The sequence below is a fragment of the Protopterus annectens genome, chromosome 6.part0 (assembly GCF_019279795.1).
Source record: "Protopterus annectens isolate FY-2018-M chromosome 6.part0, PAN1.0, whole genome shotgun sequence".
Classification (NCBI taxonomy): domain Eukaryota; kingdom Metazoa; phylum Chordata; order Ceratodontiformes; family Protopteridae; genus Protopterus; species Protopterus annectens.
In genome coordinates this window covers 1331538680-1331562418 of record NC_056737.1, presented here as the reverse complement: position 1 = coordinate 1331562418, position 23739 = coordinate 1331538680, and the positions used below count along the sequence as shown (strand labels likewise).

Sequence of the window (23739 nt, the reverse complement as noted above, 5' to 3'; positions counted from 1 at the left end):
GTCTCCAATGTCACCCTTTGTTCTGCCTTTCACTCTCTCAAACCCATTCTTAAGGTTGGACCCAGTCTTGTGAACATACATAGGCCCTGTACCCATTTGCTATAAACCAAATCATCACTTCTTACAATATTCCAATTTTGTCTCATTATTCTCCTTGTCTCCTCAGCGTATGGACTGCACCCCACTACACACCCCTTATGGTATGAATTTTCCTTCTCATTCTCATGTTCTCGCCTGTATTTCTCCAACCCAATACCAAGACGTGGTTTGTATTTTACCCCCATTCTCTCAGTACATATTGAGTGACATCATCAATTAAATATCTTGGGTAACCCTTTCCCCCAAACAGTGTTCCTGTATATTCTAACTCTGTCTTCATTTCATTGAATTCGGATGTCATTCTCGCAGCTCGTACGCACTGACCCTTGATGATGATCTTTTTCTGACTTGCTGGGTGACAACTAGTGTATCCTAAATATGAGTTGCTAAAGGTTTCTTTTCTATATATTCCGGATTTAAATCCTGCTGTCCCATGTGATACAAAAGTGTCTAAATATGCTATCCCTGTCGTGCTACTACTATGGGTGAATTTTAAATAACTACTGGTGTCATTCAAATACTTCACAAACGCATCTACTTCACTTATACCATCCCATAAAATAAAAATATCATCCAAAAACCTAGTGTAGCATATACATTTACTAACACATTGACTATCCAAAATATATTCGCTTTCTCAATCTAGCAACACTATATTTGCATATATGGGGGGCGCATGCCACCCACATAGCTACCCCACTTTTTTGTCTATAGTATTCACCCTCGAACCAGATGTAATTAAAATCCAGTACAGTAGACATAAACTCACAAATTAAACTAGTCCTTTCCCACTCAAAGTTCATGTACTTCTGAGTACCGTTACTAAACCTTTCTAGTCCTTCTTCCTCAGGGATGCAGGAGAACAAATCCACCACATCAATGGTTACAAACACTGACCCCTCCTTCCAAATTTCTGGTTTCAGCCTTCCCAAAAAGTCCCATGAATCTTTCACTATATGGTGCACTCTATCATATATTGGTTTTAACGCTCCATCTATTACTTAATGTCTTAGACCTACTACCAGAAATAATGGGTCTGTAAGGGGGATCTTCAATACTTTTACAGATCTTTGGGATCCCTACTATGGTGGCAAGTACTGGATATTCCACTCTCAAAAATTGTACAAATTCATATCTATCCTGTTATCCAAAAGGAACTAATCTAGATATAAATCAATCCTTCTGTGTCTGATGTTTACTTCATTAATAGAAGATACCATGTACTTACTATCATTATGTAATATTTCAAATATTTTGTTATTATAATCCTGTGTTTCTACTAGTACTATGCCACCCCCCCCAAATCCGGTTTCAAAACTCGAATGTCGGTCTTATAACATATTTCATTTAATAATTTTTTCTTCCCTACTTAGGTTGTACCTTCTCTTTCCCTTTGTACACTTCTCTTGCAACTTATACATTTCCTCTGTGACCAACCTCTCATATGTAGGATGTAAAGGGGGTGTATATTTGCTTTTTTTCTTAAACACATTCTCCTGTACACTTCTTTGTTTTCTATTAAAAGTGATTTTTGAAAGTAAGCAATTGCAGTGAGCCACGCTCCTTCTTAGCATATATTTGGTATATATTTTTGGTTATTTGATGTGCTGTGGTAGCGTTGTCACCTCAGAGTAAGATGTTGTCCTGTTCAATTCTCGGCTAAAGCGTCTTCTGTGTGGAGACATGCGTGAATGGGCATACCTTGGTTGAAGGTTGTGCGTCAGAGCTGGCAACTCGGCACGTAAAAATCTACTGCCAATCATTAGCGGACCGTAGTTCCGCTATGGCGACCCCTAACCGGGAAAAGCCGAAAGACAACAACAACAATTTTTGGTTATTTGGTCACATATACACTTACAACTTGGTATTTAATGTTTACAACAATGTTATCTCTACTCAGTGAGTAATTGTTTAGCAATAAAAATATGAATGTAGCACAGACATGAATGAGGCTTACTATGATACAGACTGGTAATATTGCAAGGGAAAAAAGCTTACTAATAAACTGGAACTACACATGGGATACATGTAGGCAGAAGGACAATGCATGTCACAATTTTGGATTAGTACTTAGGGCGGCCACGGTGGTGCAGTGGTTAGCATTGCTGCCTCACAGCAAGAGGTTCTCCAGTTCGATCCTTGGCTGGGGTGCCTTCTGTGCAGAGTCTGCATGTCCTCCCTGTGGTTGCATGGGTTTCCTCCGGGTGCTCCGGTTTCCTCCCACATCCCAAAGACATGCTGCAGGTGAATTGGACACTCTAAATTGGTCCTAGGTGTGCGTGTTTGTGCCTTCTGTGGAAGGTTGGGCGCCGGGCTGGCAACTCGACACTGTAAAACTCCATTGCCAATCATGAGAGGACAAGGTGATCCGCTGTGGCGACCCCTAACTGGGAAAAGCTGAAAGAAGAAGAAGACTCCTATCTTTTAACACACTAAAAATAAATAATGATCACTTAGTAAATGATAGCAATGGGCTTATTACTAAATAAGTCTTTCCTTCTTTATGTAAAATGGCCCACAAGGACAGTTTGCCAGTACTAATCTATTAATCTATCTATTAGTTTGGAAAGTGAGATATTTTGAGCTGTGATGCTTTAATTAGCAGATATGAACAGCATGTCATTTTGGGGTCCCCTAGTTATTTCTATGGGTTTACTTAGTCCAGTTAGGCTGGCACAATCTTGCATCCAATGTGAAATGGAAGTCTGTTTCAGTCACGCATACAGAGCTTTAGAGAATACAGAGCATTTACGATGGTGAGGTATTAAGAACGACTTCAGAAATGCAGAATTTCATTGACTCCTGTTGATGCTGCTGAGTGGTAGATGTCATCACACAGTTGAAAGACAAATATGGTGAAGACGGTTAGAAAATTAAACTGTAAATGTGAAAATAAGCTGTAATAATATGAATGCAATGAATGCCAATCCCTTCTGTTTGTTTCAATGCTAAGCGGATAACATGACAAACTTAAAACTGGAATAAATAAATAAGGGTTCGTCTCAGACTGCAAGAATCATTTGTGTTCCCTTTCTTCCTTTAAATAGGATTTGGAGCAGAACAAGATTAGGGATTAAGAGGAACAGCAGCTTTGGGAGGATTAAGAAAGGGAATACAGCACTGTCTGATGGCAGTGTTACAGGTGGAATTGTCTGTTTGCTGAATGAAGCATTTAGTATTGCTATTAAGACAGCACTGCGGATGCTTGCATAATTTAACATACAGCACTATTGTAACTTTAAGGAGTGAGGATATGTTGGGGTAACTTTAAGGAGTGAGGATATGTTGGGTGAGAACTAACCAGATGGGTATAAAATAGCATGTGATAAGACAAACGGGGTAGTGTGTTATTAAGTGAAAAATGCAATACAAAACTGTTTTGAGCTGAAAATTATATTGAATTGATTGAATAAACTATGCCTGATGGCTTGCTGAAAATTGGGTCCTTGTAACACCTGACAATGCTGTTTACAAATACTGAACACTAGTGATTAAAAGATAAACACTTTCCAGAGCAGGAAATTTATATTCTTAAGAAATACTTAAATCAGATATTAATGGCAAGAAATTCTACATCTGTATATATGCTTTGATGCTGACTTGTTTCTAAGACAACAGTACAACTTTGTTATTCAAAATAAACTTAATATTTTGAAGTGGTTAGTTTATTAATTTGTCTTTAAGTGATAATATGCACTTGATTTACCTCATATATGTTAGTGTTATTGTTAGACAATATCTGACAGGCCCTACTTAACTGGGACACAATTGTGTATTGATCCATAACAAAAATAAAGGATAGCAGATAAATGTCCTCCTTGTTACATCAATCCTGGTCATAATTTGATTAGTGTTTCATACCTTTCAACTGTCCAGATTTTTGCCTCACAATTTTAGTCTGTTCGTCATAATATTTGTGATTTTCTGGCAAATCATTGAGGTTTGATGTCACCAAGTATTGACATACATTTGAGTTTCAGACTTCATATCCATCAGAAAATGAATACTAAAGCAAAACCTTTTAGTATATTAACTTTTTAAGTTTATGAGAACAATATTTAAAATTGTCCCCATTTTTAGATTTTTGTCCCCTCATTATTTTTGGCTTTGTCGATTTTTTTTTTTTTTTGCTTCCAGGTTGAGAGGTATGGATAATGTATCCAACTGCAACTCAAAAACAACAATGTATTTTCTAAAAGGACAAAGGCACAGGGAATATAATATGAGAAAGGATGGAGAGTAGGGCTCATAAATAATAGGTACATATTTAAAAAATAAGATACGAACTATAAAGAAAATATTTCTTTATTAAGTGAATGACAGGGAAGTGAAGCAGATTAATTACTGGATTACTAATAATTTGCAATTTTTTTTAAAAGGGCACATGATGTGTTGTTAAAATAAGTGAGGCAAATTCAATGAGTTGTCTGTATAGTAGAATGAATTGCAATGCACATACTCTTTTCTTTTGAATCTCTTCATATATTTACTGCTAAATAAAGATGCTCAACTCCCTTTTCAAGCAGCCAGAAAAACAATCTAAGGAGATGTCTTCCAGACATCTAGTGCCTTAACCTACATACTTTGTTAGGGTCTATATTATATCCTTGAACGCTTAAAAAAGCGAATGCTGATTGATCAAACTTATTTTCACGAAACTGCAAAATATCGAAGCAGCAGAAACTCGAATTATTTCCTAGGGAAAGAATTTGGTTGTCTGTTTCTGTTGCTTCAGTATTTTCAGTGTTATGGTGAAAAGTTATCAGTCGGATTTAGGTAAGTGTGCGATTGTGTGGATGTGAGTGTTAGGGTGATTTAGGTCAGTTAGGGTTAGGGCTCGGGTTAGGTGTGTGTGCGATTGAGTGGACATGAGGGTTAGGGCAGATTTAAGTGAGTTAGGGTTAGGGAGCGGGTGAGGTGAGTGTGCGATAGTGACAGACCTTAGGGTTTGGGTTAAGGTAAGTGGGTAGTTAGTGGTGTGTGCATAGTTTAGTGTAGGGTTAGGTATCAGATTTTAGGTGTATGTGTGTGGATTTCTGTTTGTTTGGTGTGCTTGTGTTGTGTGTATGTGTTTTGGATCAGTGATTTTTTTTCCCTGGGAAAAAATCGCTGATCTGACAGTTCGAGATTGTAAGCTTTTGGTTAAGTTAGGTCGATCAATCAGCATTCGCTTTTTTAAGTGTTCGATGATATAATATAGACCCCTTTGTTATACTCTTATGAAATGGAGTGGTCCTACTGTCACCAGCAGCTAGTTCCACTTACAGCTTTACATACTGTTTGCTGGCCATCTCCCCTATCAAGATGTCCAGCATTGTCCTTGGTCTACAGAACAGATGCCTGTTCATCAGAACCATACTTTGTAAGAATACCACAGTAGTGCAGATAAAGGTTACATCCCTTCACGCACCCTCATACAAAGTCTGGGGTGGTCCTACCACTCCTCTTTCATGGCACCTTTAAAGCAGTCTTGGTCAAGAATTTCTTGCCTCTTGGGTGAGTAAAGCATACTGACAGACTAGCACATGAACACAAAGATATAAATCTACTTTTCTGATAGTAAACAGACACCTGCAAGTAGAGAAAAATATATAACAAAATCATTATATTATTTAAACTGCATCCTGAAAGATTGCTACCTACATATAGTATACTTCACATCTTTCTGCGTATCCTACCCAAAACCCATTCAACTTGTGATAACATATTTCTCACTTCTCACAGCAATGGTCATCTTCTTCATTCCATTGTCCTGAATGTATGTGCATGCCTGCATATCATTGCTGGAGCCTTCCTGTGTCCTGACAGAGTGCTCTTCAAACTATCTGGAGATATACAGAGCTAAGTATATTTTTCTGGCACTTCAGAGTTGTGTACTGTTAATTGTTGCTTGACTAATTTTATACCATTGCTGGCTGACGTCAGAGTTGTGCACTGTTATTTTTGCCTCACTGTATAGTTTTTCAGATCTCTGCTGAAGGTGTTGGTTTTCCCCTACCCATCCTCCCTATTCCTGTCTTGTTTAAATTTGGAAGCTTTTGCAGTTGCCCACCCCACTGTAGATTTGATCTGGGACACTACCCCAGTCCTATCTCTTTACCTCATTCTACCTAATAGACGCCCTCTGCAGTTGTTTTTAGTCATTTTTAATTCAATTGCATTTTTTTCAACTGTTTGGTCTAACATTGCTACATACTCCACATGTGCTAGCTTGCACTGCATTCAAATTGTTTTTACTGCTGTTTTAGCTACTTTTCTGTATATATAAAAAAAATCTAAGCCTGTTTCCTACCTTTCCTGTAACTAGAGTAGTTGAGATTCCGATTTGCTGTATCCATGACTGTATGTAAGCTTCTGAGCCCTCCAAGCTTTCTGTGTTGGAGGGAAGCCTTCTAGCTTATCAGTGGGAGTGGTAAGCACTAGGTAACCTATCTACCACATAAGGAGTGGTTCTGGCCTAGAAATTGCAGTTATTGGCCATTTGGGCAGTTTTTCCATCTCTCTCAACTTTCTGATTTAAAAGCCTGCATTTGCACTTGTTTCCCCCCATTTCTGTAACTAGTTTAGTCCAGATACAGATTCTTAGTTTTAGCACTTGAATTTGCTTATTCGTGATCAGCACTTGTTCAGAACCTGTTGTAAGCACTAAATAAGCTACTAATTACTACAGCACTCAACCTTCCTCATTACCTAGAAGAAAAAAAGTTTTGGTACTTACTTTCCTCACTTGCTTAGAGAAAAACAGCTCTTGTACTCACTTTCCTCACTTATCTAGAGGAAAATAGTTTTTTATTCAGGCATGTCCAAGGGTCAGCTCCCAGTGTTCTATCCTGTCTATCTGATGAATCTGGGCATCTTGAGGCAATGTAGAAATTGCCTCATGTACACAGACAACCCTCTCCTCCTACCACCCAACACTACAACCTGTGAGAGATGCACTTATCTAGCCAAACTGGAGGCAAAGCTCTCTCCAACCAAGACTGAACTTGACAGTCGAGAGGAGAAGGTAAACACTTGCACCACACCACAATCATCACATAGTCTCACTAAATCTACACCACCAAAATCCACACATAAAAACACAAACACATTTGCAGAGGCTCTCAGTAATAATCTGCTCAAGCAACAGAGACCTCCAAAGCAGAAATGCAAGCAACCTCCATCCCCCAACACAACCCAAATGACACATAACCCGCAGACTCAGTATGCCACTCAACCACAGCCAATAAGGCAAAACAACATACCCAACACAGTCATAGGTGACTCTATAGTCAGGCACACCGATGTCCCACTCACCAGGCTAAACAAGGAGAAGGTTACTGTCAGATGCTTGTCAGGTGCCAGGATCCGCCACATAACCCACGCACTCAGGTCACTCCACAACAAGTACAAATATGACTCTGTCATTGTCCATGTTGGTGTGAACGACCTGAGACGTTACCTCCCTGGACTACATGAAAAGACACATGGAAGAGCTCTCTGATCTTGTAGCCCAGGCAGGTATGACCCTAGCCCTGAGTAGCATTCTGCCATCTCCCACAATGATACTGCAGTACAAGGACAAAATGATTGACTTCAACAATTGGCTAAGCTTCTGGTGTCATTCTAATGGGATCCAGTATCTGTCTGCCTGGGATGACATGGTCGACAGACCATGATGCTTTGCCAGGGATGGCCTGCACCTGTCACCCCTGGGATTCTGGACACTGGCTAAGGTTCCTGCCGCCCCTATAGTGCCTTTTTTAGGCAAGGTTCAAATGACAAATTCACCACCATAACAGAAACAGGCAAGCAAAAACTGAGAGTGATGCTACTCAATGCTAGAAGTCTAAATCTCAAAATGCACTCACTCGAGGCACTCCTTAAAATGGGAAACATCGATATCTGTGCAATGACTGAGCCCTGGTTCAAGGCTCCAGAGAGCACCCCTGCACTACCAGGCTATAACTCATACCACACTTTTCGGCCATGTAACCTGGACTGGAACACCAAAGGTGGAGGTGTGTCCATATTCATTAAGGATATCCACACCTCCAGGCTAGTTTCAGCATAATGCATCTGAGGTTATCCAAGTGCAACTAACTCTGGGCAAAACTGCAATCCAAATTGTAGCTTGCTACAGATCCCCCACCATGCCCCAGAATTCCCACTCCTCTTTTCTTGATGTACTGGAAAATATTAGTGTGCAACCAAACACCCTAATAATGGGCGATTTCAACTACCCCACCATTAACTGGGAAAACTACTCATGTACCAACTCCTTCGCTCAACGCTTTCTGGAATTCATAAACTCCAATGCCCTGGATCAACTTATCCACACCCACACCAGGGGCAGCAATATCCTAGATCTAGTCATTACCAACATGAGTGACCAATGTTCCACACCTGAAGTCAATGCCTCATTGGTCCGATCTGACCATAAGCTAATCACCCTAGATATCCACATCCTGCCCCCACCCCCCATTAAGGAAACCACGATAAAAAATTTCTCCAAAGCCAACTTCATGCTTCTTAAGACAGAAGTGGTGAACTTCATGACACCCATACAGATGGACAATACAGTTATAACTACTGAAACCTATACAATTGCACTTTATAAGCACTTACATGAGTGCATGGATCGTGCTACCCCAAACAGAACCAAGACGCTATCCTCCAATAAAAGGAAGCTAATCTGGTGGTCCCCTGTCATAAACAAACTGTACAGCAGAAGGAAGAAACTGATACAAAAGAGAGTAAAATCCCATGAGTGGAGGAGCTCCCTGGTCAGCCTCAGTAAGAAGCTGCGATCCCTGATAAAATCCTCCAAAGCTAGTTACAAAAACAAAATTGCCACTGATTCTAAAGACAACCACAAAGCATTCTATAGCTATTATCAAGAATCTCAATGGCAACACTCAGATCTGCTCTGAGTTACAGCACAATGGCACTAAATATACAGACCCAACTGATATTGCCAACATCCTGGCAAATAGATTCAGTGCTAACTTTACCCCCCTCTCACCCTGTAAAGGGCCCATCTCTATACCGGAAGAATGCAAAGTTCCTGTAATCATGGCTGCACAGGTAAAAACCACACTCTCCAAAGCCAAGAACACAGGATCCATGGGACTAGACAACATCCCAGGCTGCATTCTACACGAACTACAGAACGAACTGGCACCCCACCTAAGTACCATTTTCAGTCATAGCCTCACCTCAGGCTTTGTACCCGCTGAATGGCGCACAGTGACGGTTATCCCACTCCACAAGGGGGGAGCCACCACAGACCCTGGGAACTACCGCCCCATTAGCCTGACGAGCCTGGTCTGCAAGGCCATGGAATGTATCATCATGGAACTTATAAACAAAGACATTGGTAATCTCTAAACTCTGGACCCCACCCAGTTCGGGTTTGTAAAAGGCAGATCATGTCTCCTAAACCTGATAGACTTCTTTGAAGCAGTCATCAAAGCCGTAGATGAGGTAAGGTGGTTCACACAGCCTATCTGGATCTTGTCAAGGCTTTTGACACCATCCCCCATTCTGGAATTATAGATAAACTCACTAAACTAGGTATAAATCCCTATGTCACAAGATGGGTTGCCAATTGGCTCACTGACAGAACCCACACTGTGAAAGTAGCAGACTCCAAATCTGACTTCATACCAGTGACAAGTGGAGTACCACAGGGTTCAGTCCTGGGTCCTCTCCTGTTTGGCATCTACTTCTCGGAAGTACAGGCTAACACAGAAGGTCTTTAGCTAATGAAGTTCACAGATGACTGCAAACTAGGTGCCATAATTGAAACTCCTAACGATGTGGACATCCTACAAAAGGGCCTCACTGAGGCAGATGCCTGGTGTCAAAGCCATGGCCTCAAGCTCAGTGTCAAAAAGTGCACTGTCATCCCCTTTGGTGAAAACTCTGTACCCATGAACTACAACATAGGCGGTAGTATACTTAACACCAAAAGTGTGATAAGAGACCTTGGGACACAGGTGGACATTTGTCTCTCCTTTGATAATCACATTGCCACAGTAGTCAGGAAATCCTTCTACATGGCACACCTCATCAAAAAAGTTTTCTCATCCAGAAAAAAAGAGGTCATTGTTCCCCTCTACTCATCACTCATTAGACCCATTATAGAGTACAACACCCCTTTTGGTATGTACCTCACAAGACATCTACAACAACTGGAAAGGCCACAGAAATACCTCACAAAGAGGATTACCGGCCTCAAACAAATGCCCTATGTAGACCGTCTCAAAAAACTCCAGCTTTACTCTGTCGCATATCGCCTACTCAGAGGTGATCTCTGCCTAACATACAAAGCTAAGTCAAGCCCAGAGCTGTTAGACATGCTCCACTTAAAGAAATCCCAATCCCTCCAATCTACACGCTCTTGGGACCTAAACCTTGTCACAACAATAAACAGAACATGCCGGAGGGATAGATTCCTGTCCCAGAGACTTTCCATACTCTGGAATAAACTACCTATCTCTATCAAACAAAGCTCCTCATTAGCACTCTTCAAGAAAAATTTTGATGATTGGATGGGAAATAGGAAATTCACCCTGGGGATCACTTCTGTGGCTCTGCTCGACAGTGGCACAGGAAAATAATTTTCTTGGGTGGTAAAAGCCAGGGTACCTTTTTGGCTGGGCTTGTACAGGCCCTAGGGCCAATAGCCTAGTACCTAGTGAAACTTTGGGTTTCACTGTCCACATAAATTACTGTGGGCAGGATTTATATAGTGGGGCTGTAACACAAGACTTGCAGCAGTCAGGGTTTCCAAAGCCCACACTGAAAATCCATTTCTGGAAGTATCTAAGATTATCACCTCAGACTCAGACAGAATAGACTTTCATTTCTACATTTGGGTAACATGGTGGATTCACTTTATAATCTTGAAATACTGAAATCTTGAATTTCAGTATCCCGAGACTATGAAGCCGAACATTCACTATATCGAAACCCCAAAAGCGCGAAATTCAAAATCGTGATTTTTAAATACATCCTCCACCACACAAACATACATACACCTTCCTCCCCACACTACAACAAACCAACAAACACAACAACACAAATACACACACCTACCCTACATATAAACAGGGGGGCAAGCCCCTCTGCACCCCCTCACACCCCCGCTACTCATATATACTAACTCTGAGGTCACACTAAAAAGATAAAGGCACTAAACCCACTACTACATGCTCTATATTCCCCTTGCACAAACACACATCACATACGTACAAACACCACCACTCTCAACACTTACATACCCACACTCTTACCTACCTACCCTAATCGACACGTAAAACTTGCCAACACACTCACATACACTCAAATCATTACCTAAAACCCTTAACAAAATAGGACTTACCTGAATCTCCAGATATATCCACACAATGGCAGGCAAACCATATCCCACAGCACACCACACCTTACAAACACAGCAAATCCCATGTAGCGTGCCACCACAACTGCGGACTCAACATTTCAAATTCGATCAAGTGCAGTTTCGCTAAACTGCACTTTCGGCACCCTCGTCTCGAGATACTGAAATTCGACATTTCAGAATTTCGAGATAGCAAAGAGCTTCCAACGTGGCACACTGTAATGTTTTGCAGCAAATAAGCCTCAGTTTTCAGAAAGTTCTGCATCCCACTGTCAACTGCTCATTCAATCTGATGCCTTTTTTTTTCAAAACAATGGTACTGTTTGAGCTTATCAGTTCAAAGACGTTTGCCTAGAAAAACTGCTACTGATAATGTCTGCACCAACTACAGAACTGCATTTTTTCAGGCAGCCTTCACTATAAGACACAGAACCTTTTACTGCTAATAAAAGACTTGTGATGAGAAAGCAAAGCTCATTCTGTAACCTGTACATTTGGAGAGTAAACAATGTTTTCCTAACTGCTTCCTAGCTGTTTTTTTTTTTCAGTCCAGATTCATGTACCAGCCAATGAATCCTGATGTTAGATGTACTTTAACCCTCTCTAGAAACACAACTTTAAAAATGCCTCGACTTGTAAACACAAATCCAACAAACGAGGCCAGGAACACCACCTGCACGACCCAACTTTTATTTATCACAACGTAAGCGCTTTCGTTTGGTACTTGTGACCAAACTTCATCAGACAATTAAAACAAGTAACCCCCTTACTTATATACATAGATTTTAAACACAATAAATTAATCAACCAATAGTTGGCATAACTGGTAAATAGAATAATTGCATATTTAAGTATTGACAATGAGATACTAAAAAGCTGTTTCTACCATCTAATTGCTCTCTGGGACAGGGACCGGTATTTGAACCTGGATCACCAGTACGTCACTGGCTTTTCCTTTTCATTTGCAGAAAGTTTTAGACCTATATGACTAGAAGAAAACATTACTCTTTTCTAGGACTGTTTTTTTCAGACTTCACAGTAAAATTTATCAAACATCATGGAAGCACACAACTAAAGGTAAAACATTTCTTGAGACAGCATACGGTACATATATCCTTTATTGCTTGCCCTTCAAAGTAACATTCTTATGAGTACCCTGTAATTGAAGTATCCATTTCAATATACTTATTTTAAATAAGGACTTGTTTTAACAATAAATGACAGTTCTTGAATAAAGTTTCACATATTCCTTTGTTTTAACATTTCAACATCACTGCTCCTCCTACTCTCTGTGCTCTCCCCAATACCGTTTCTCTTACAGTTCTTAGCTTGCATACTCAGACTGCACAATATGCATAAATATTTAAGCCACATAGCACTGGCAGATGTGAAATATAAACCAAGATCAGTATTGCCACATATTCACATTTATTTACCACCTTTGCAAATGAGAAATGAAGAACTACTATGTTGCTGACAAAAGAAAACTATGCTTATTTTATTTTTCACTCCAGTATTGGAGTTTATTTTACTTAGTCATAAATCTTTAAATTTACACACACATAATTACAGCTAAATCTATTCTACTTTAAAGCAGGCTTATAATACTTGCTTCAGAAATAATTTTACTTCTGTTGTTTTATTCAAAGTAAGACTTCAAATCACCTTTCTCAGTACACTGGCCATATGTTTTCATCACAAATAGGAACTCTGTCAGTGGAATAGCATCATTACTGAATGAGCATTAGTTTACAGTAAACTTGCCAATACATCTGCTACGTGTCCTTCACAATGTCTTCATAGGGAATATCAGTGCCTCTAGATTTTCTTAACATTCCACCCACTATTACAGTTTAATTTGGAGGTTCATAAATCTGTTGTGAAATGGATGATACTTACATCTAGGTAGTCATCTAGCCCCAGCTTAGTGAATTCATACTGGAGGTGGACTCGGAAGTTCATGTCCTCCACAGAATGGACCACAATATTTATAAACTGCATGCACGCCACCTGTGAGAGAACAACAACATGCTGAGAAAAACTCTATCATACTTGCTTAAATACGAGTAAGTTACATATTCTACATTAACTCTCAGTATAAAATATTAATAGTCAACACATTTGCAATTTGCAGTCAATTTTTCCAGGGTAGCAGGTAACAGCATTTTTGGCAGCATGTCAGTGCCGTCTTGTAAGCGGTACTATGTCAGATGCATAAGCAGGTAAGTGACTTGCTAAACATTGCAGGCTGTGCATATCTAACGCACCTTAACCTGAGCCTTTGAATTCCAAACCTGCAGTCCAAGTGGACAGCAACTTGTTAGTCTTCTGTCATTCCGATTTATATCAAAATGCCAGCACAGCAAGTGACAGGGTAACAGCTTCTTTGCAAGAAGTGCGCATGAATTTAATTTTTTTGTTGTTCTTTGAGTAAGTGAAATCATCCAAATGAACTATTTTCAGTCATTATAAGCCAACCAAAGTATAAAATAATACAATTACAACAGATGTAGCTAAACAAAGTATTATGTGTCATGGAAATGTAAACTAAGACACTAAACACAAATAGTTACAATAATGTGGGTCTAATACAGGTGTTTGCATGCTAGCAGCTCATGACATGCTTGCTGACACTTGATCTTAAAAGCAAGTGTTTGAACTCCCACTAGTCCAATTTCCAGTTTCTATGTAGTCTTAAACACCCAACCCTATAAAACTGTATAGCTCTATCAGAGCCCTAATGCAATGGAAGTTATGAAATGCAATACAATGCAATGGAAGAAGACGAAAGTTATGCAATGGAAGAGCTACACCCTAAGGAAACCACTTACTTCAACCTTAGAACTCCCAACCAGTTTCCATCCAGCATACTTGCTTCTTTACCCTAAAACTCCACCCCCTACATAATCCTAAAGTTCAGAATTGCTCCCTAAACTCCAACAAACCCCCTATAAATATACATTTCCTGATTGCTCCCTAACACTAAAACTCCCCTACTGCTCCTTAACCCTAAAATCCCCCTCCTGCTCCTTCCATATAGCTGCCGCATTTAACACACTTAAACTCGAATAATATGTTTGGGCAAGATGTGTCAGCGGCTTGCCCAAACTCATATTTGAGTTTGAGCATGAGCGGCAGCCTACACAACATACAAGATACTCGACTCCCTGGCTTTGAGACAGTGGTTTTCGAGCACATAGGACTTGAGTGCTTATAGCAGAATTCAGTAATGTGTTACTGTACTAATGCATCAAGGTGGTTTCTCTGATATAATGCATTATTAGACAGCATGGCTAAATTATATATAATTGGCTGTTTCTAGACAGTAATCTTCTTAGTTATGTAGAAATGAACTGAGAGTTTGGAAAAACTAGCTATGGAATACATTCTAGAACTATGATTGGAAAAAGGCCCAGTGATAAAATGAAATACAAAGGACAGCTGCTTTGTGAACAAGCTCAGCCAACAGAAAAGGAAGACAAAACAGGAAGACCATGTTTTTCACCCCTCTGCAGGATTAGTCAATGCAACCATAGCTAGAGATAATCCTAGAATGCCAAGACACTGCCACTATAACAGTACATAACTACAAAGATAAACAAATCCTTCTTTGCAGATGGTACTATGCAGGAATAATATTACCATGCATTTAGCCTGGAACAGTCATTCATGCAACAAACCTGAACTCATGTCACAAGAATTACTGAATTTCAAAAAACAATTATACCAGATTAAAAAAACCCTTAAGTACATAAATCACTTAATTTTTGGGCTGCAGAGGACACACAACAGTACTAACTAGTACTAGGCATTGAAATTAGTTTGCTTAAAATATCTGTGCTCCAGCTTTTCAAACCATGCCTTTATACGACTTCAAAAAAATGCAAAAGAATTAGTGTATGAAACTTACCAGTGACCTGAAGAGATACATGTTCCAATACAGACTACACAGAAATATATCCACAGTTAGCATCATCAGTACAAATTACTCAGCATAATCAAACACATAAGCATCACAGATGCAAAAATGCAGTAAAAGTACAAGAGTTATAGCATGCACTTCAAACAGGTGATATAATGTGGCAGGTAAGTTACTCAACAGTAACATTGTAGCTGTTTAAATATCAGGAAACTACATACAACAATAACATCACTTAGGTGTTACAGTACAGCAGCTAAGGAAAACTATTACAAATCATAAGAGATACTAGACAGGTTGTTGTTGTGTCTTTCGGCTTTTCCCGGTCAGGGGTCGCCACAGCGGAACTCCGGTCCGCTAATGATTGGCAGTAGATTTTTACATGCCGAGTCGCCAGCTCTGACGCACAACCTTCAACGAAGGTACGCCCATTCATGCATGTCTCCACACAGAAGACGCTTTAGCTGAGAATCGAACAGGACAACATCTTACTGTGAGGCGACAACGCTACCGCAGCATCACCAGGTGATGCTTCTAAATAATACATATGACTAGACATGATGCTGTCAGGGAATACATGTGAGACTATAGCAACTGGCAACAGCAAAGTGCGAGTTCTGCAACAGCAAAGTGCGAGTTCTGCAAGATAATAAGTGCAGATGCAATTAAGACCTGAAAACTTGTATCTGTTACATTTTTAAGGCACTGCAAAGAAAATATGAAAATGTGAGGTGAAAGCACAGACCACTTGCACAAAGATTCGTTGCAATGTATTTTATTACCGTTATCTTGGTTCCCAAGTCAAGCACAATTCCATTATCGGGAACTCCATCTTGTAAATACATCGTCTCTTAAGTAGTTGCTAGGGTAAGAACTATATACAACACAATGCTGAACTTCTTGCCTACCGGTCAAAATAAGATATTACAAGCTCTTTCTTCAATTTTCCCAAGTGAAACTCATGTACTCATTTCTTTAAATAATTTGATAATATCAGTTTATCAGTTTTAAACATCAAATCTTGCATACAACTTTCTTTTTTCTTGAATGATAAGTATAGCTATATTTCTTCTCTTCTTTCCTTATACAGCCCTAGAACTGAACTGGCCAGCCTCTTACTACCACTTCTCTAAACATTTGCATCTCAGGTGAACTCTCAGTACACTGCTATAACTGCTTAAACTTCTTTTGAGTCACTGGCAGCTGTGGTATTACTCAACTTCAAGTTCTCAAGAGTTTCATCATGAAAACCTTCTTGGGTGGTGATTTGGCAAATAGAAAATATTAATATTATTCATAGAAGTTTTCAAGCTATTTTAGTCTAATGACCATGTGCCTTGCCAATATCTACCATCAGGCTTTAGCTCTTTGACAAAGAGGGAGAGGTCAGTTATTATTGGGGATAAATTTGAAAGCATTCATCCAATTGTCCAGGTTTAACACATTGTTTAACTTGCACAGGAAGTTTATTCCAGAGAAGAGGAAGCACTGGGTTCTCTTGATCTGCAGATGAAGGTTTGGGTCTTTGGTTCTAATGTTAGCTGACCTGTTTGTCTTACTGAGACAAGGACCATCAGATCTCTAATGGTGTGGTACATGAGGCATAGATCACCTTTCACGAGTCAATGGGATGCAGAGTACAGGGATAGGGCTTCCAGTCTCTTCAGATAACCGTGGCTTCAGAGATTTTTTTTGTTAGGAACCTCTGGAGCTTTTTATGCTTCTTGGGATACTATGCGAGATACATACCAAATAGTGTGTTGTACTCTATAATGTGTCTGATCATTGCTGAATACAGGGGGACACTAACACCTTTGATCTAGATGGAATGTTAAGTTGGAGGGATTTCTGACAACTGTTGCCATGTGATTATCAAAGGAGAAGGAACTGCCAACCCAAGTGGTCAGGCCCCTGACTACCTTTTCATTTTGTAAGGGTGTGGTTTGTAAAGCTGACTTCTGTTTTCCAAAAGAAATTACTAAACTTTTTGGTGGTTCAGTAGCCAAAGCTAGAAGAATCAACATTAGTAGGGGACAATTGGGAATGTGAGAGGTGAACCCAGCATTGGAGTTGCCAGTGGATAACAGAATAGACATAGGCGGTACCTGCAAGCTGGAAGTAGAAGCTTAGCTGTCTCTGTGTGTAGGACTATAACTTACACTGACAGGCAGCATTTATGAATTTAAAACTGACTTTTCTAGCAGGAATTAACAGGTAGTTTGACAAGAATGAATGTATGTGCTCTCAGCCTGAATGAGAAAAAAAGCTTTTATATTTTATGCAACACTTGACTTAAAATAAATTCAAATGCCTGTCACATTTCAAGATGCTTGTATAAGTCATTGTGAAAAAGGTGCATATATCTAGTTCGTTTTTTAATTATTGCGCATATCTATGTTAGAAATTAATAGACATGTTTCTATTTGCTTTATTAGAATTTTTTTTTAAACAGAAACATGATTTTGTTAGAAAAATGGTGTTGAGTCATAACTGAAAAGATTCAGCTCCTGACTTGGAAACATCATATGCAGCGCTTCTTCCAGGTTATAATGGCCATATATAGTCCAAACTGGTACATGCTTTTGCACTGCCTTAATGTACTCATGGCTCAGTTCTTTTACATTTCTATGTGGCTTAAAACTGTGTACTATTTATGTAGATTGTTCTTTCAGCATACAAGTGGTTAAAGCATTGTTAAATTGTTTCAAGGTGCTGCTCAATGTCTGTCACTATCAATCTTCATACAGCCTGCTCACAGTTTATTTCTAATAGTTTTTTTACAGTCTTATAGGACCTTTCCAGTTAATTGCTAAGCAGAGACACTATTACTTGTACATTCTCCACCCTCTTCCCCCTCCAAAAACTCTGGGTTTAACGCTATGGACACTGCCCACACCAGGGCATATTACCCAAATGTGAGGTACTCTCCATAGCAATAAAGCTATGAGGAAGACGTCAGTTGTATGTTAAGGACTTGTGTCAATCATCTCAGTCTTCTCCACAGTTCTCCCATGACTGCACCAGTGAATAATGCTCACGTGTAAAATGCAGGCAAGTATTAGCTTGAAGGCATAACTGTCTGCATTCAGAAAAACAAGGGAAACATAAAACACCTAAAGAACACCATCAAAGCATTCATTCTGGGGGGGACAAGACTTCTACACCTCTCCATTGCCATGTAAATACTAACACAGAGATTGCAAAAACTGGAAGAAACAGTTTATTTGGAACAAATGCTCACAAGAATGTTCACAACTTCTTTCATTAGCACATTTATTTTTTCCTATCTTTCTCCATTCACCTGCACATGCAAGAGCAATTTATTTGGTCTCTTGTTAAGAACTGATTATGGTATCAGCCTATCGATTGCTTAGATTATATAAATATAAGACAAAAGGTTATCAGTTCCCAGCAAATCACTAGCATAAACTAATGTCAATAATGATACTGCTAGTCAAAAACTACTGATATACATGGATTTAAAAGGTGAGAAATCCCACATAACAGATTTACAATGCACATAGCTTTCCTGAAATTACATATAATGACACTGCAAGACTATGGTTAACATACTGAAGATTAAAAAAGGGTGACACAATTTTATTTATGGGGTTAAACTGTTGTAAAGAATCCAACAATTGTGAAAATGAGATCAAACTATTAAAAAATGCAAATAAAAATACCAAAAATTGAAAGAATGAGGTCAAACTATTAAAAATGCAAATATTGTGACACCATTATCTTCTGGTTAAATGCAAGTTCACAATTTTCCTACTACAAATATTTTTGCTCCAAATTTTGAACATGTGCATCTTAAAGAGCTGCCTTAAAAATAGTGGTACAATTCCACTGCAAAGATACTTTTAGATTAAATGTGTGAAATCACCTTACATCAGAGAACTTCACAACACAAGAGTGGATCCCATAGATTGTAAACTGAAAGAATAAGCAATGATATACTTGCAAAACATCAAAACATTCAGAATATTCATTCCTGGGCTCACCTCATAAACTGCAAATCTTTTTACATGCAATTCTGTCCCATAGTTCAATTCTGAAGTTGCTTATAAAATCATGTTTCTAGATGGAATTCTGCAGTTACAGTAGCACAGTTCACAAACCATGATCCCACAGATGGAATGTTAAAAATGTGGTCAAAAGAAAAGGCCAAGTTACAAAAGGAACTCCTTGGATATTTGTCAGTGGAAGGTAACAGTGATACCTGACAAAAAGGATTCTTACAAGAGAATGACTGTTGTAAATTATACATCAGTTAACACCAGTCACGTTTGAACATAGTTCTTAGCTGTTAAGCAGTTCAGAAGAAATTTGTTCCTACTCAGTGGGAACTTATAAAATGATAAAGCACCTTTGAGAGTGAAAGTTTATACATTTTTGTGGATACAAAGGTTGATTTTACTCTGGCATATGGTCAACTTGCTCATTTTTGTTTGGCACTTTATATTAGGATTGTTTTTCGCCTATACCTTTGAATTTTTTGGTTGTCACTCTCAAAAGAACCTCACCCCTACATTCCAAAATCTATCTCACTTAAAGTGATCTATCAGTTACTTTTACTTGCCACACTACATGTTTTCTGTAACTGTTATTATTTATTCATAACTCTGTCTCTGATCCTGTTTTAAGGTAAATTTGCGAGTGAACTGCTCCAACATAAGCAGTGTTCCATCAGTATACAGCTGTTTCCAATGTTGGAAGTCTGGCCAAGATCTCGGCCATCTGTTCATAACTTATCTTCAAAGACCACAAGCTTTCAATAATCCAAGTGTCGAAACTTCCTTGAGCCATTCAATAATCGTAGTTTCACTAAAAGGTCTCTTCTTAAGGGGGACCAGTGATGTCTAATAAAACATTTTTATTATCTAAACACACGAATGCAACATGGCATTTATGAAAAGGCAGATGATGCCGGTTTTTGGATAGAGGTTTAAATAAAACAGACAGGGCTGTGATATGAACAAAAATTTGTTTGCAAGTATATTAAAATTAAACAAAATTCCAAAAGTTAAAGTAAATGTTGAACTGAATTTCTTAATGTGTGTTTGTTTACTTATATACCTTTACAATTATGCCAGTTTATGAATAAGTTCTTTAACCAAGTATCTTTTGGGTAGGTCGTGAAATAACAGTCTTCTTCATAAAAATGAGGTAAAATCTGACATGCTGAACACCTATTTTAAACATAACTATACTACAAACTAACCCGTGGATTAATGAATGGGCAGATCCTATGACATACCTTCGTAATGTCTCCAAGTCTAAAAAGGCTCTGCTCCCTTGAAGCTGTATGTTGTAATTCAGAGGCATGTCAAGTTGCAACAAGGAAAGACTTCATTATTGGCTAATTAGCATGAATCTGAATTGCATTTAACTGCCATGATGTGCAGATTAGCACTTCCTACCACAATTAACCATGGTGGCTGCGTTCACTACTGCAACATAGTAGGGGTTGCTGTGCTAATCTACATGGCCAAGTGAATCTCTGAATTGTTCAGACCACAGAAGCCTTTCAGCAGATGGTTCCAGGAGAGAGAGAGAGAGGACATGGCTAATTAGCATATGTCTCTCCCCCAGACTGCCTCATTTGCATGTAGCATAGCCTTGGAGACAACCCGAAGTGAGGCTGTAGTCTTCATACTACAGCACTGTGTTAAAGCTGTCAATGAATTCAAAAAGGTTACTGCAACAAATGCACCTTACGTACACATCAAGGTAACCTTTATCAAATCCCCATATGTTCACTGTCCTATTAATATTTTAGAAATTCCATCCTATACTATGAAATGTGTCAACAAATGTTGTTAGACTGTAAGTGCAACAATTTTTCAATTGGATTCTGATTAAGTAACTTCGTTATAACATAGATATAATATTGCTGACATGAACATTTAGGCATAGATGTTAAAATACAAAATTTGTACTATCCAAACAGCAAAGTCCAGAACGCTACCACTCGCCAATGATCCACAAATAAAAGATGTATTCTACAAAACCACTGGCAACAAAAACAGAAAAATAGAGCTGAGGAAGCTCACGGTTTAGTGAGTGAAAGCGCTTAACTTTATGGAATAAAACAGATTTTATGATCTATTTTTCTGTTTTTGTTGCCAGTGGTTTTGTAGAATACATCTTTTATTCGTGGGTCATTGGCGAGTGGTAGCATTCTGGACTTCGCTGTTTGGATAGTACAAGTACTTAGAAAATACAAAATTTGTAATAAAATTGTGCAAAGTTTGAAAGAAAAATTAGTAGGCACTAATGACTAACAAGGTGAAGAGTACTGGGAAATGACTAATTATCTACTGACAAGATAAGGCCTGATATCACAAAAGCTGGCCTGACAGATGTTGAAAATCCTGTTAAAACGTATCTATTTTTTATTTATTCAACATTTGTTGACTGGGATAGTCCAACTAGGACAGAGCCTATTTTCAGTGGATACTGTGCAGTTTATTTGTGAGCAGGAAATAGGTGCTACAGGAAAAAAAATAAATGCTAGCTTTAAAATTATTCCTGAACTGCCACCTGACAAACGAATCTGGCTCTGAGCATTACTCACAGAGACGTTGGCTAGATGTATACGTACAGACAAACAGGTTATCAGAAGGACAGAAATGCAAGGGTAGATGTCAGGAATATTTACCAAGCCCAAGACAACAGCTTTTCAAGGTATTTCCCTTACTCCAATGTACAGTGATCTCAAACTTTGTATACAAGTAGCCCTAGTGGGAGTTGGGGGTAAAAACTGTTTGAAAGGTATAACTTTGTGATTTATTTTTCAAAGTGTCAGGAGTCTGACTGTCAGGTCTTACATTTCTGGTAGTATTTCTATGTAGGTGTCTATACTTTAGACATGTATTCATCAGTCTCGGCTTACAGTCCCTTCTATAACTGTCCCTCCTCCCCAACACACACACACACACACACACACACACACACACACACAGACACACACACACACACACACACACACACACACACACACACACACACACACACACACACACACACACACACCTTTCCTACTTGATAATGAGTCTGTACGAGCCACTTAATTCACTTTTTTCTAGTTTCCTCACTTTTGGTATAAAAGGTAATGTTCAAAGAATGATGAAATTTTTCCATTTCCACCTCTGGAATATACTGTTACCAACATACCAGGCACACAGGGCTATAGCCTATTGCTCCATTATGTTAAAGGGTTCTGCCGGCAAAAAGAGTTATACAGAAAAATAATGAAGGCAGATTTTCTACTGCAGCTCAGGAAAGAGGTGTAACAAAATTGGTAAGCAATATGCAAGACCTGTAATTCATGTAAGCAGCGAGAATGTGATAACTGGGAAAACCACTTTACTGTAGTAGTTTGTGTTTCCAAGGTCATTTTGCTTTCAGGGTAAAAAAGGGTGCTGCTTACACTGTAAAGATAACAGACATGCTTGTGTTCTGTGATCAGGTCAGTTTGATTATGGTTGCTTAGGCAGACTATTAACAGCAATTAGCTGGTAACAGGGAAAATTTGCTGACAGTTTAATTAAAAGTAATGGACCAGTATGCAGTTTGTACCACTCAGCTCAATCCAGCAAGCAGGAAGTCAATTTTTTAAACTCCATTAACCCTGCCTTCATTTAGTTCCTAAACTGACATGGGAAACATAAAACTTTGCAAGTCAGAAGACCGTAATGAATCATGGAACGCAAGTGTATAATGTGGAGAAGGGGTTAGAATACACAAGTGAAAAGTTTTATTTTTGGAAAAAATGGCAGCAAAAGTGAGAAAAGTGTTGAGGTAAATAACGTGATTTATCTACATTCCTTTTAGATACTTAAAACTATTTTAAGCACTCTTAGGAAACTAGTGATTCATCCATGGAAATGTGATCATGTAACAGACTCAAAAGAAATGCAAGTTGAGCTAGAATGTGAAGGATGGCCAAGTATGTGGGCAAAGTGAATTTATATATTTTCCACAAAACCCCTACACTAGCATTTTAACACTTTACAGTGAAGTACCATTGAATGTGTGCAAATGAGGGAGTGTTCTGCTAATTATCAAATGATGGACATGTTTTCTTTGCCCTTCCATTTTTAATAATGGAAAAAAAATATCAGACAAAATCTGAACGTAAACATAACACCTAACTTCTACAGATTCTTAACCAAACAGAATCACATGTCTGAAACAACCCCTCCAGATTTATTTCAAATTAAAATCTGTTCTGTACTGTGGGAAATAGGAGAGCTATGCTGATGGGATTGCATTCAGTCTGACAGTAGTGTCACTATGCCCAGTGCATTTACTCAGTACACCCATTTTCAGA

At 38.8% G+C, this 23739-nt stretch overlaps 1 protein-coding gene across 1 annotated transcript in view; it reads right to left on the bottom strand.

Annotated features, from left to right (window-relative positions):
- Positions 1–23739, bottom strand: part of FMNL2 (formin like 2) — a 1741163-nt gene that overhangs the window by 327038 nt on the left and 1390386 nt on the right. Inside the window, exon 11 of the mRNA XM_044074902.1 lies at positions 13382–13492. Within this exon, the coding sequence (XP_043930837.1) occupies positions 13382–13492 (111 nt within the window). The remainder of the gene's footprint in view (positions 1–13381; positions 13493–23739) is intronic.